The following is a 13,580-nucleotide window of genomic DNA, read 5'->3' on the forward strand; positions in this document are numbered from 1 at the left end:
ATTCTTATAACTAAACAATTAAAAGAAAAATAATCCAATTTTTAAAATAGGCCACGATTTGAATAAGCATTTCTCCATGGAAGAAATGATGATGGCCACATAAAAAGATGCTCAACAACATTATCTATTAGGGAAATACAAATCTAAACCACAATAAGATATCATTTCATACCACTTCATGTATCAGATAACAAAAACCGTTGGCAAATGTGGAGATACTGAACTCCAGTACATTGCTGGTGGAAATGTAAAATGATGCTACCACTTTGAAAAAGTTTGGCAATTCTTCCAAAAGTTAAACATGCAGTAACCATATGACACTGCGATTCCATTCTTAAGTAGATACCCAAGAGATATTCAAACATATATCCTTTCAAAATTTTTTACACAAATGTTCATAGCAGCAGTATTCATAATAGCCCAAAGTAGAAACAACTTAAACGTCTATCACACGATAAACACAATATAGTGTAAGCACACAATGGAACTTTACTCGGCCATAAAAAAAAGAAGTACTAATACATGCTAGAACATAAATAAATCTTAAACATTATGCTGTGTGAAAGAAGCCAGATATAAGAAACCACATAACACATTATTCCATCTTATTAAATACTCAGGATAAATATATTTATAAAGACAGAAAATAGATTAATGGTTGCTTAGGGTTGGGATAGATGGGAGATTTGGGAGGTAATAGCTAAAGGATATAAGATTTCTTTTGGAGGTGATGAAAATGTTCTAGAATTGACTGGTGATGGTTGCACATGTCTGTGGATATACTAAAATGCATTAAAGTATACAGTTTAAAAGAGTGAATTGCATGATGTGTGAATATTTCAATAAAGCTACTTTAAAAATGTCTTGTATTGAGCACCTAAAACTTAGTCTATAGCAATTCTTTTCATAAATTCAAAGGCTGAGGCTCTAACATAGTCTTACAAAATTCCAAAAACAACACAGAGGTCAACACTGGAAAAGCCATGCCCAAACCTCAATTCCTCCTCCTTTACGATTCGTTACTCTGAAACTACACTTGGAATTATCCAAGCACAAAACAGGTGTGTATTTTAAATGGATACATGGTAATTTTTTTTTTAAATGGAGAGTTCCTCTGGACTGATTAGCTGGGAACCTGGTGGCAGCACTGAAAAAAAATAAAGCTGGAAAAGTTGGCAGGGACACTTTAAAGCCTTTGAGATGCTATGATAATGATTTTGAGCTGTCTGCTGTAGATAATGGACGCAGAATGGTTTTCACAGAGTAATGACATGGTCAGATTTCTGAAAGATGTACTATTGGTGAGGAGGATGGATTTGGGAAGTTTAAGTCTAGAGGAAGGAAGACCAGTCTGCAGGCTGTTACAGTAATTCAGGAGAGAGAGATGGTCTAAATGAGGCCGTTAGTATGGGTGGGGAAGGGAAGCAGGTATGATAAGATAAATATTTAAAAGGTAAAATCATCAAGAACTGGTTATTAATTTAGCACAAAGCTAAAGCCCAAGAACATTACTTTGTGCCTGTTAATAAGAAAATGCCGTTGTTTAATTTCTAAATACTTAATTTGTTGAAGTAAAAGTTCTCCCTACCCTACTGTATAATGTTGTTTATATTAGCTTTAGAGATTAAAAATGATTTTAATGTATTTTGGCTAGGCACAAGGTTTAGCAGCTTTAGTTTTTCTTCTCAACTTATCAATAAAAAATAAGACAATAAAATTCAATATCAAAGAGCTACCAGAGTTTAATACACTTTCATTTCTTGTACTCAATCCACAAAGTCCCCTCCCTTTGACTTTATTGTTATTTATTTTATAGGCTAAAATAATTAACTGGCTCTGACAAATGCCAGTTCAGTTAACTTTCCTGGCTCAAAGCTACATATTAAGTAATTTGAACTTAGTCACTTCCAACCATATTTCCTAGCCCCGTGGTCCTCAGAGAAGGGAAGTCCACAATCTCCAATTTGCTTTCATGCCCTTGTCTCTTTACTACCCTGGACCTTCTCTCCGAGGATTCTTCCTAACAATCACCTTCCTCTCACTTTTTCACTATGTACCCTAAAACTCTTGCTTCAAGGTTAATAAATACCTTGATCTCAAAATTTCCATCTATTTGATTCAGAGGAAATTTGACTTTAATACTCAGTTCATCTGCTCCAAGTCAAACTCCCTGATCATACCTCTCTTCCCCTCTCCTCACATCTGGATCCCTCTCTCACATTCATTGAAGACACTGAATCTTGGTTTACATCATTTCCATCATTTATCTTTACCCTAAACCTTGACATAATCCTAAAATAGCGCAACATCCTGGCAGACTAGTAAACAGTGCTGTGGACCACACAACTCAGTCTCTGACTACATCTTATATATTCTTTACAGTTCTTTTATGTAATCTCATATCATAAAAGATCTTTGATTTAGAAAAACTCATTGGTGAAATTTTCTCTCAATCCTGTTGCTTCCTTCTAGCCTCTCCCCTGTTTATAGCCTGGGCCACAGGATTGGTTACCTGAACAAGCAGTTTCCTATCCTTTCACTTTGCAAAACGCAATCTGTAATTAATGCTCCTCTGCCCTGCCTTATAGTTTATATACACTCTGAGATATAAAGATCTATTTTTTTTTAAATGAATTTACAACAAATTGTCCTAATCCCCAATTAGGGACTGGTTCATCTTTTTCTACTGATTAAAAAGACCATATTTGTCATTATTAAATTCATATGCCTATGAATTGCAGATTTTTAACTCTATACTAATCCATTAGTTTATATAACCCCATGCTAATTCTATGTTGTTTATTTAGGGGCTATGTATATTTATTGAGGAAGTGTTAATTCTTCATACTTCTTTTACATTCTTATGTACCAACTGCCTTTAAAGCTAATTTACAGAAGTTATTTGTAGTTTGCTAAGCCTGTAATGACATTGGAACTATAAGAAAAATTCTATTCTTTTATTGCCAGTGTCAAAGATAAACAAAGCTGGACATTAGTTAAAGCGCTGAAAACAGATTTTATTTAGTAGCTACTGACAGTAGAAAGAACTAAGCTCCTTCCCGATTTGTACAGAGGCGACTTGCTGTTTTAATGGAAGGAATGAGGGAATCGGGGGTGGGGGGGGGCGGTGAGTGGAAGCTGAAGGAGAGTCAGGGAAGTGAAACATTACAAAGGGTTGTGTAAAAAATGTTTAGGCCGGCTGTGTCTGGTAGCTGGCAATTAACTAAGTTAGGATTTTATCCTCTTACTGAAACTGGGAGACGGTGGTCTCATTCTTCCTGATAAATTACATTTCAAAAAACTAGCTTTCAGGTTCTGTAGAAAGATACTCCTGAGTAATAGAAGATACATATACATCTCAAAGGGAAGGAGGAAGGATTCATAATTGTAAATGAATGCGTTAAAAAATAGAGGTCTGGGGTCTAACCCAGGTATTGGCTAGAACAAATGGTAAATTCTTCTGACAGTCCTGAATTTTTTCCAGACTGAAACTCAAAAAGGGGCTCGGTCAGCCCAGAGACTTGGCCTTGGGCTGCTAGAAGCCGTGCTAAGAATTGGTCTTTTACTGCCCAAGTTTGGTCTACAGTTCTTTGCAGTTCATTGTATGCCAAGTTCTTTGCAGTTCTCATTAGACACAAATCATCATGTGCAAAACTGACATTCATTTTATAGGATATCTTTGGCAAGCAATTGACTACTGCTTAAGTGACACTATATTCATAGGATATGTTCACTTTTTACTATACATGCTTTCATGATTTTTGCCATACACAAGAGAGATATCAGAACACAGGAATAAAAGTTATTATTTTATACGTTGCTTGGTTTCAGTTTGGTGTCCCAGAGGTTCTTAAGGATACACTCTACATAAAGTCTTTAGCTGATTTCTGAGGTAACTGATTTTTACTGTTGTTGAACCAATATTTATTTATAAAAATGACCTGGACTATTAGATTATCACCTTATCACAATGGCTCCAAAGGCATTTCTTATCAAGTTTTTACTGATTTATCCTGAAAGTTGTCCTGCATAACTCCCAAAGAAGCCTGGTAGGTTTTGAAAAGCACATAAAAGACATAGGCCCTAACCTTTTTTGAGGTATTTAGTTAGACGTAAACATTTTAAGAAAATACACGTATTGCCCTTGTAAAATGATTTGTGCTCAGAATAAAATAATTAGAAATATACAAAAAGGAAAGCAAATTTCACTCAATTCCTACCATTGAGACATAGCCACTATTAACATTTTGGTGTGTATATACATATTATACACAAATACATACATTTTTACATTTCAACACACATTTCGACAGAGCTTTACGAATCTCTCTATGCATATTTACACATTCACATTTTAATATTTTACATAAAAGGACTCATACCGTATATTCTCTCTATAACCCTTTTCATCACTCAACATTAAAGAGTGGACAATTTTCTGTCAATAAATGTAGATCACTACTTTAAGGGTGTCAATGAAGAAAATCACATAAATTGATAACTACAAATTCTTCACACCACAACTGTCCACATTTGATTCTGAGGTTGGGTGAATTCATCCTATGAAAGTCAAGAGGCAAATATAGCTTGGACTGTAAAAGTGATGTACGGGGAAGACAAACACCAGAGAAGATGATCCCTTTCTATGCTAAGTTAAGAAGCGTGGACTTTGGATACAGTGGGGAAAACCATAAAGAGGTTTTAAGCAGATGTAGCATGATCAGACTTGAATGCACACCAGCTCGGTATGGTGTGTTTTTGCTCCTTTAAGTTTCCTTAAAACCTTAACATAATTTTCATTTTCATTCCAGAAGTTGAGCTTTCTTGGACTATCTCATGCATTTATTTTGCTTTTTTCCTGAAAATATTACACTTAAAATTAAATTCATTTTTTCCCACTTAACAAATATTAAGAACATATTAGTTAATAAAGGCACTGCTTTGAAGAATCTATGAAAATAACAAGCTTACAAAATGATAGATAAATTAGAGGATGATCATTTGCATTATAAAACAATGCTTAAATTTATAGGTTTATGTAAAATGTCAAATTTATGTCTTTCAGATCCACTCAAGAAAAAAATTGTCTGAAGGAACTTATTTTCCATATATTAAAGGAGCACTGTATGAAATAAAGCATGCTTGCTTTTTTTTATTGATGCAAATGACTTAGTTAAAAACTCCTATTACTAGTTAAGCCAGTCAAAGGACATTTGGAAAACAAGTCTTCAAATACTCTCATTATCAACCTGAAGGAATACTCCATCAATTGTGAAGGCAAGATGTCCTATTTTTCAATAGAGATGATGCTAATGCATCACATTCTAGAAGAATTTAAATAAAATCTCTCAAGGAGAGAATGACAATTTATGGCATATTAACTTTGACACATTGTCTACAATCACTTGATAGATATTTAACATAATACATGTTATATATGTGTGTATTTATATAAAATAACACAAAATAAACTTTCCTAATTGTCCGGATTCAGACCTTTTGTTTAAAAGCTTTAAATTCAATTCTCCCAATTTTTAAGAATGTAAAAGTTAAGCTCTACAAGATTACACAAAGTTTCCAGAATATGATATACTTGCCACAAATTGCCCTTCAATGTAAGAAGGAACTATTCTTACTAGTTCAGAAAAATTCAGATATTTTAAAAATGTTTTTACACTGATTAAACTTGAAATGGCTTTGTGGAACCAGAAGGGAAATCTCTACAGAGAACAATTTTGTCATTATTTTCAAGTTGAAGATACCCATATTTTACTTAAAAAGTACAAAATAAAGTTCTAGAGTCATCAAAAAATAGTATAGTATGTTTTGAGGCTGATTAGTACAGAATAATGAGGTTGCTTTTTCCCCCACAAGATTCAGAGTCACACAAAGCACAAGACTTAAAATGTCTTTCCTCAGCCAGCATCAGCAGTGAGTTATATTAAGAAAAGAAAGGAGGCATCTGAAAAATGCAAAGGAAAAGGCTTTCAGAAATGACCAACTCAGCCAGCTAAAGTCCCTTCCTGACTGCCCTTTCCCCTCCTCCAGGACTCTCTGGCTAACATGTTTTCCCATAGCTACATCCCCCAACTCAAGGACTCTCCAGTTCACATCTGTTGATTCCTAGCTTGCTATCCAACTAATGTTCTTCCTTATCTCTGTAGCTGTGTAGGAATAACAAGACTGTGTAAAACTGCTTGTTATGTTACAATCGAGGCTCAGCCTTTGGATAGGAATCCGCTGACTCAGTGCTGGTATCAATAAATGCTACTTTCTGCTTATAGCCTCGGTGTCCCATCTCTCCGAGAATCCTATAACAGTGCTGATAACGCCCAGGTCGCAGGTTCTACAAGGCAAAATGACCTGTAAATAAATAAGACCAGTGGTCTCGAAATTCCTCCCCCTTGCAGTCCCCATGTGAAACCTCAGAGGAATCACACACCCCTTACATGGACACTGCAGAGGTAAGTAAGCTGTACTGAATCTAACCAAGGGGAGCTCATGCATGATGTTGTTAACCTCAGGCACTTTGCCGGCCAATAAATTCTCCTTCCTCTAACAAAGTTATCTGAGCATCTCCTTTTCTCCATCCGGTGTCGCTTCCTGAAACAATATGACTAATGTTAGACAAAGTCATCGATGTTGTTTTCTATTTCACCTGCCCTCTGCGAGGGCAGAAGTGGAAAAGCAGACATAATTGTCAATGTTAGCTTTTCCACATTCTTTAAGCTATACAACAGCTGTTATATGCTGTATTAGGACTAGTAATGGGACTTTAGTTCTAACGCTTGCATTTCCCCTTTCCCAATTTTTTAAATGTGTTGAAAATACAAAACATTACTAATTTCTCCTTATGTAATTAGACAGTTTAACTTGGTATTCTGTTCCCTTATTGATTTTGATTAAAATCATAATAGTCATGGGGGAAAAAGTTCGATTAAAAGAATACTATAAAAGGGCGAGTGCCTTTACCCACACACTTTTTTTCCAATTGTGATGGGATTTTTTTTAATTATATTTTTTATTTTTCAGTTACAGTTGGCATACAGTATATTAGTTTCTGGTGTATAACATAGTGGTAAAACATCTATATAACTAAAAAAGTGATCACCCCACTAAACCTAGTGCCCCTCTGACACCATCATAGTTACTACAACGTTATTGGCTATATGCTTTATGTGCCAACACACTTTAAACTTGACCATGATTGGTTACTATCTTAGTGTACTTGTTAACGAAGCTAAGGTCCCATTTAACTATCTTGTTTGCTTTACTTTGGTTCAAAACTAACGGCTAAATTCCCAGGACTTGGTCAGCCCTTAAAAAGTTTATTGAGTTTCCACTTGGTCCTTCTACTCCATATGCATAGATGGTCCAATCACACTGGGCTCACGTCCTCAAGGAGCTGATCAAAAGATAAGCCTTTGAGAGAATGTATATGTCACGTCAATCCACCACTGCAACTTGAATAAACTTAGAATGATGCCTCACACATTTATTGTTTATAATGGGACCAGAAGCTTTACAAGAATTATCTCATGCAAAGCTTATGACAGATCTGAGTATTATAGACAATCCTCATTTTCAAGGGGGGGAACCCCCCCTCCCCCCGAGGCTTAGGAAAGTTAGGAGACTTGCCTAAGGTCAAACAGATACACACCTGTATATTTGGATCTACTGAGTAATCTCTGGGGTTTCTGGAACTCCAGTATCACAAAGAGCCTGAAGAATGCAGACTCGGATGATGCAGAAGAAGGGGAAGTGTGCGAAGATCACGTACCAGATCCTTGACCGGCGACGATCTTGACCAGATTGGCCTGATTACACCTCACGGCCAATGGCTCTCGGCAGGTTCTCAGAGCAAACTATGGTAAACCAACCAGGACCAGGTGTGGGGAGAGGGGACTGAGAAATGGAAGAAATGAGAATGCTGTTCAAGCAGCGTCAAAGAAGTAGAGGGCTTCGAAGGGATACCCCTTTGCAGTCCGCACACGTGCCAGGCACTGCCTTGGAAAAGCTACGAGCTCTGCAACAGACCATCCTGAGCCTGCAGAGAGCTAGGCCAAAACTTACCCCTGACTTTGGGGAAAGAATACACCGCGCCCCCTCAAAGCTAAAGGGCTGATCACTGGGCAACGATGCCAAGAGTTCTCCAACGAAGCTACCTGGAACTCCCCAGACACCGGAAAAGACCCAGCCGGGGCCCCTCCCAGCCTCAGGGAGGGCCAGGGACGTCACAGACGAGCGGTGGAGCAGGCACGCCCCGCGCACCTTTATTTCCCTCCCTCGTCAGCGACGCGAGGGGGACCTGGCCGCGCTGCGCGTCGCGCTCGCTCGCGTCCCCCGCCAACGGCCGAGACATGGCCGCTCTCAAAAGCCTCTCCTGGCGCCGGCTCTGCGCCTCCGCCCGCGGCCCCGGAGGCCCCCGGACTAAGGTAGCCCTTCCCAGCTCGCTCGTGTCGCCCTGCACCTGCGCTTCGCGGGCAGCCTCCGGGGGTGGGGCCCTGGCGGGGGACGCGGGGCGGGGAGGGCGCGCAGGGGTGGGGGGTGGGTCGCAGCAGCGGGGGCTCGCTGCGCCCCCGCACCGCGAATCACATCTCGGGGCGGGGGTGCCTCTGGAGGCCCAGAACCCGGGGCCTAGTTAGCCACGTCGCGGCGCGACTCCACCGCCAAGGCGGCTGTGCTGGGCGCGGCGGGGGTGGAATGCTGCACCCCGCTTTGTCCTCCCTTCTGTGGCTGTGTCGCCCGTGGCGGGGGGAAAGAACCTAGATCGGGGCGCTTGCCTAGGCGTCTTTCCTGCCTAGCGAAGTCGGACAGGGTCTGGCGATGCCTCGCGCGCGGTCTTGGGTCGCCGGCGTCCCTCCTCCCGCGGCCCCTCGGAGAATCCGGGTTAGAAGATTTCCTTTGGCGAAACAGTTTGAAAAACTTGTCCCGCCTTTACTGCCAACTCTCCACCGAGCGGTATCCCGAAGCGTTCTCGCCGCGATTGTTGGTTGATGTGTGTTTTTGTGCCCTGTGCTCTGTCCCGGTCTGGAAGCCCACGCTCAAGTGGCGCGTTCCCGTCTCGAGTCCTCAGAGGCGAGTATTGGACGAGAGCGCTACGTCCAGGAGGGTGGCTTACCTCCGCTACCTTATTACAGCTGGAGCCTCGTTCTTGGAAGGGACAACGAAAAGTGGTGTTTTTAATTTAGTAGCGTGTTGACTAATAGTTCTGAACTTGAAAGCCTTCTTTGCACACAGTGCTTACTCACGGAGAACTGCCCTGCCCCCTTGCTCTTTTATCTTTCCCACATCCAGTATCTGACAGCAGTAAGAGCAGAGGGGTCAGTAAACACCTTAGGTAAATGCTGAGGGATGATTTGGCACTGGAACATTTTACTCCTAACTGCCTCTTAGGAAACATTTTAATCAATGCACATAGCTTTGGATGTATAAAGCATTATTAAAAGGGCATTTGACTTTCAGTCAGATTGCTGCAGGTGCTGAAACTATTGCATACCAGCTCATGGAGGAGGTACTACCCTTGGGGCAAAGTCAATAATATTCTCTCTTTGGGTGGTTAGTTACTTACTTGTCTGAGTGTAATTTACTCATTTCCCTGCCTTCAGGTATATCATTAAACCATTCCCAAGCCTAGCAAACCTCTTCTTTCATAGCAGAGCTACAAATTATGGGTTTTGCTGTAGTTCATCGATAGGGCCTATAAAGATTCAAACTCTCATGGTATTTGACCCCTATCTACTTCCTCCTGTCCCCTCTTAAATATATGGCGACTGAGGGAGATTTGATTTTGTGTGATAAACACAATGCAGTATACAGATGATGTATTATTGAACTGTACATTTGAAACCTATATAATTTTATTAACCAATGTCACCGCCAATAAATTTAATAATAAAAAAAGATTGAAACTCTCCCCTTTCAGGTTTGGGTATAATAGCTTGACCTCCTGCTTTCCAGAGTTCCTCCAGCACTCTGTAATTAGTGCCCTTACTGCTTATTTAGCCCTTAAATTCTCGCCTTCATTTTTCACTTAAACTGTAACACTGTATACTTGTTTTCACCTTTTGAATGTATACATATTCTTCTTAACTAGATAAAAGCTTCTAGTCAACGGGGACCCTTATGTACATCTATTCTCCATCTCTTTCAACACCACATGTTTACCCTACTTAGAATAGACACTCGACACATGTTCAATCCATAGATAAGAAAACCCTGTGGGCAAACTGAAGTAGTAATCTTGAGAATTTTTCTGCTGAACAAAATTAACAGGTAAAATGACTTAGGTTTTTGATCTTTTTTTTTTTTTTAATGATAGTCAAATCTCTGAAACTTAATTGGAATTGCATCAGAATTACCTGCAGCTTTATCAAGCAGATTTCTGTGTCCAACCTGAGTTTGTGATTTAGTAGGTATTGGATGGAGCCGCATAGTTCGCATTAATAAAGTTCTCAGGTGATGTTAATGCTGCTGGGCTGAGGACTGCACTTTCAAATCCATTGGCATGAACGTGGAATATACTGTCTGAAGATATCGTCCCTCCTCTATCACTCTTTTGGAGAGAACATTTAGTACTATTTTTCATTCACTATAGAAAATTATTACTGGAAAAAAATATAAAATCACTATTAACACTCTATCTACCTCTCTTCCTTGAAACTGTCTTTCCCCAGATCTTTCTCAAACCCCAGATTCTCCTGAGCTGCAGTCCTCCCAGTACAACTTACTAGTCAACTGTACTTGGGTGTCAGCTAAGTACTTCAAACTCCTTCTGATCCAAAATGAACCAGCCACAAAGCGGCTTTTCCTTCCCTTATTTTCTTTTGTCTTCATTGTGGTTAACAGCACCAGTATCCGACCAGTGTGTAAGCTTAGAACCATTCTCTCCTCTTTTCTCTACCTCCAGTTGATCCAGAGTTATGTATAATGATTTTGTAATTATTTAGTGATCATTTTCTTTACTAGTTTGTGAGTTTCATCAGAGCAGGGATTATGCCCGTGAGTTTTTTGTTTGTTTTAATCCTTTATCTTCATTATTTACTATATTTATACAAAATAGGTATTTTTGAACAAATGGCCGGATGAATGAAATGAGTTCCCCTGCCACTTTCCTGATTCAGGCTTTCACATGAGAGTTATGACATCTGTTTCAAAAGCTTTGTGCTTCCTTCCTCATCAAAGGATGAAGTTGAAACCCTTTAATGTGGTCTTTAAGACCTTGTACAACCTGCCTCTGCCTCCATCTGCAGCTTGATCATCATGGACCTCTCTCCATGGGACCTGATTTCGAATGTCTCTGTACACACTGAGCCTTTCACCCCTCTACACTTTTACTCATGCAGCTCTCCCTTTGTGGATTCCCCGTCCTCATTAGTAATTTACCTCTTGGAGAACCCTTCAAGCTTTCAGATGCACCAGGCAGAATGCATGACTTCTTCATCTGCGCTGCTTTAGAGTGCTGGGCACTGCACTGATATTGAAATAGAACACATATGTACCCTCAGAAACAAAGTATACCACCACTGTAGAGGATTGCCTAGTGTCAGTAACTCCCTGTGCTCACCTTGCGGTTTATTTACATCATAATGCGTAATTGGTAGTGTTTAAGAGGAACATCCCACTTTTGGTTGACACTGGTCCAGTGCTGAACAACCAAGGGGAAGCAGAGTTTGCCAATCCAGCATATGCCTTTTTGGGATATTAATTATTTTAAGCTGGTTATTTTCTAGAAGGGACTCAGGAAAAACCTTGACTTCCTCACTAACTGCCTAAAAGAATTTAGGCAGAAGACCTCCAGGAAGGGAGCTATTGTTGTAGATGACTATACTTTAATATGAATTTGTGTGTGATAGTCAAGAACTTGGCAAGGCCAGTTTGATCAAAGCCCTCTCAGAGCTCCATTGGTAACAAGGGCCCAGCAAATGTTCATTTCCCAAACATTCGCTTTTCCATCTTCTTGTGAATTGCCTTCCTGCCCTTTGAAGTCCCCAGCCACAACAACCACCATCCACCACCACCGCCTTCTCTTTAACTCAAGGTGGCATGTAAGCCTCAACTATCCGATTTTTCCTTAGACCCTGTGTTCGTATGGGACCCACGTATGTACATAATAAATTTGGTCATTTTCTTCTGTTATTCTGTTTCATGTTAATTTCATTATTAGACCAGCCAGAACTTAGAACTTTCTTCCTCTACAGTTCAAGCATTTCAACACATGTCACCACCTCCTCTTGGCAGTGAGGCCATACTCCTCCTTACAAGTCTGTAAGTGTGTGTATTCGTCTTCATGTTACTGAATTTTTCTTCTAATATGGTTTTTGTCACTTCTCACCATATGGCCTCTCCTCTCACTTCTGTTTATCAAACTTTGATACTAAGGTGGGGGAGTGTCAATCTTCCTGTGTCCTAATTTATTTAAATGTAAGGTGACAAGGTAATATCACCTGGGTATACACTTCCATATCAGTATGATTAAATTTATTTTAAAATAAAAAAGCAGTATGCTTTGATGGTTTTCACTGAAAGATCTTCAAAATGAAGTGCATTTTCATTAAGTTCCAGAGTATTGAACGACAGGAAAAAGAGAAATTTAGGTGCAAGAAATAAGGGTGGAAGTAGTTAGAAAGGAAGGAGATTTTGGATTAGAAAGTCATGAGATAAAATTTAGGTTCGACAGCAGAATCAGACCTTAGAGGTTAAGTGCGAGGATCTGAAGTAGAGGACAAAGGGTATTTGTAAATAAAGTTTAACTTAACCTTACGAAGAAGATTTTAAAAAGGAGAAATAGAATAAATAGAAAAACATTTGCACTGTAAGATTATGATTATATCTTAAACTTTAGTACTGAATCATTATTATTTCACTCCCCTTAGCCCAGTAGTAATAGCAGAAACTAATGGCAATAATAAAACAGAAATTTGCAGAAGGTAGGGGAGTGGAAAAACAAAATACATTACGTGAAAATAAAGGAAGGTCTTGGTGAAAAAAATTATTTCCAGAATAAATAGATGTTGCAATTCATTACTCTTCATTCTTTTAGGGAACCTCTACAAACCTGAAAATTATTTGTATATTTAGCAGACGGTGTTTGAGTCTTTTCATACCATCATTTTAGTATTTAAAATATATTAGAAGGTAGAGGCCAATTTATGAGCAATTTAGAGCACATAACTTTGAATTCAGTTAACTAAGGGAAAAAAGTTGATAGATATTATTAGGGACACACTTCCTAACGTCCCTGCCTAATTTCAGAAGGTGTTGGTGGTACATATCCCATGAGTCCCACAGGCAGAGTGTAGCCCATTATAGCACACTATTGGTTTCTCAGTCAATCGATATCAAATATCACTATAACAAAAATGTAATAAATGTCAACAAATACTGTTAACTGAATGAATGAAAAATGAAACAACAACAACACAACAACGTTGAGTGTCCATAAATTCTGCATTATCTTAAGCTCTTCTCACATTCCCTAGAAACATGAGTCACTTTTTAAACTTTTGGTTACCTGGGTCTTTTCTAAAATACTTCTGAGCTACTATTTTGGAGGTGTGAGGCAAGTGTCTCAGTAATTT

At 39.2% G+C, this 13,580-nt stretch overlaps 1 protein-coding gene across 1 annotated transcript in view; it reads left to right on the forward strand.

The window, feature by feature from the left end:
* Positions 1 to 8,278: 8,278 nt before the first annotated feature.
* The window catches only part of OXCT1 (3-oxoacid CoA-transferase 1), a 113,189-nt gene continuing 107,887 nt past the window's right edge, over positions 8,279 to 13,580 (forward strand). The window contains exon 1 of the mRNA XM_036225589.1: positions 8,279 to 8,435. Within this exon, the coding sequence (XP_036081482.1) occupies positions 8,361 to 8,435 (75 nt within the window). The 5' untranslated portion in view covers positions 8,279 to 8,360. The remainder of the gene's footprint in view (positions 8,436 to 13,580) is intronic.

This window comes from Rousettus aegyptiacus, unplaced genomic scaffold, assembly GCF_014176215.1.
Source record: "Rousettus aegyptiacus isolate mRouAeg1 unplaced genomic scaffold, mRouAeg1.p scaffold_m13_p_8, whole genome shotgun sequence".
Classification (NCBI taxonomy): Eukaryota; Metazoa; Chordata; class Mammalia; order Chiroptera; family Pteropodidae; genus Rousettus; species Rousettus aegyptiacus.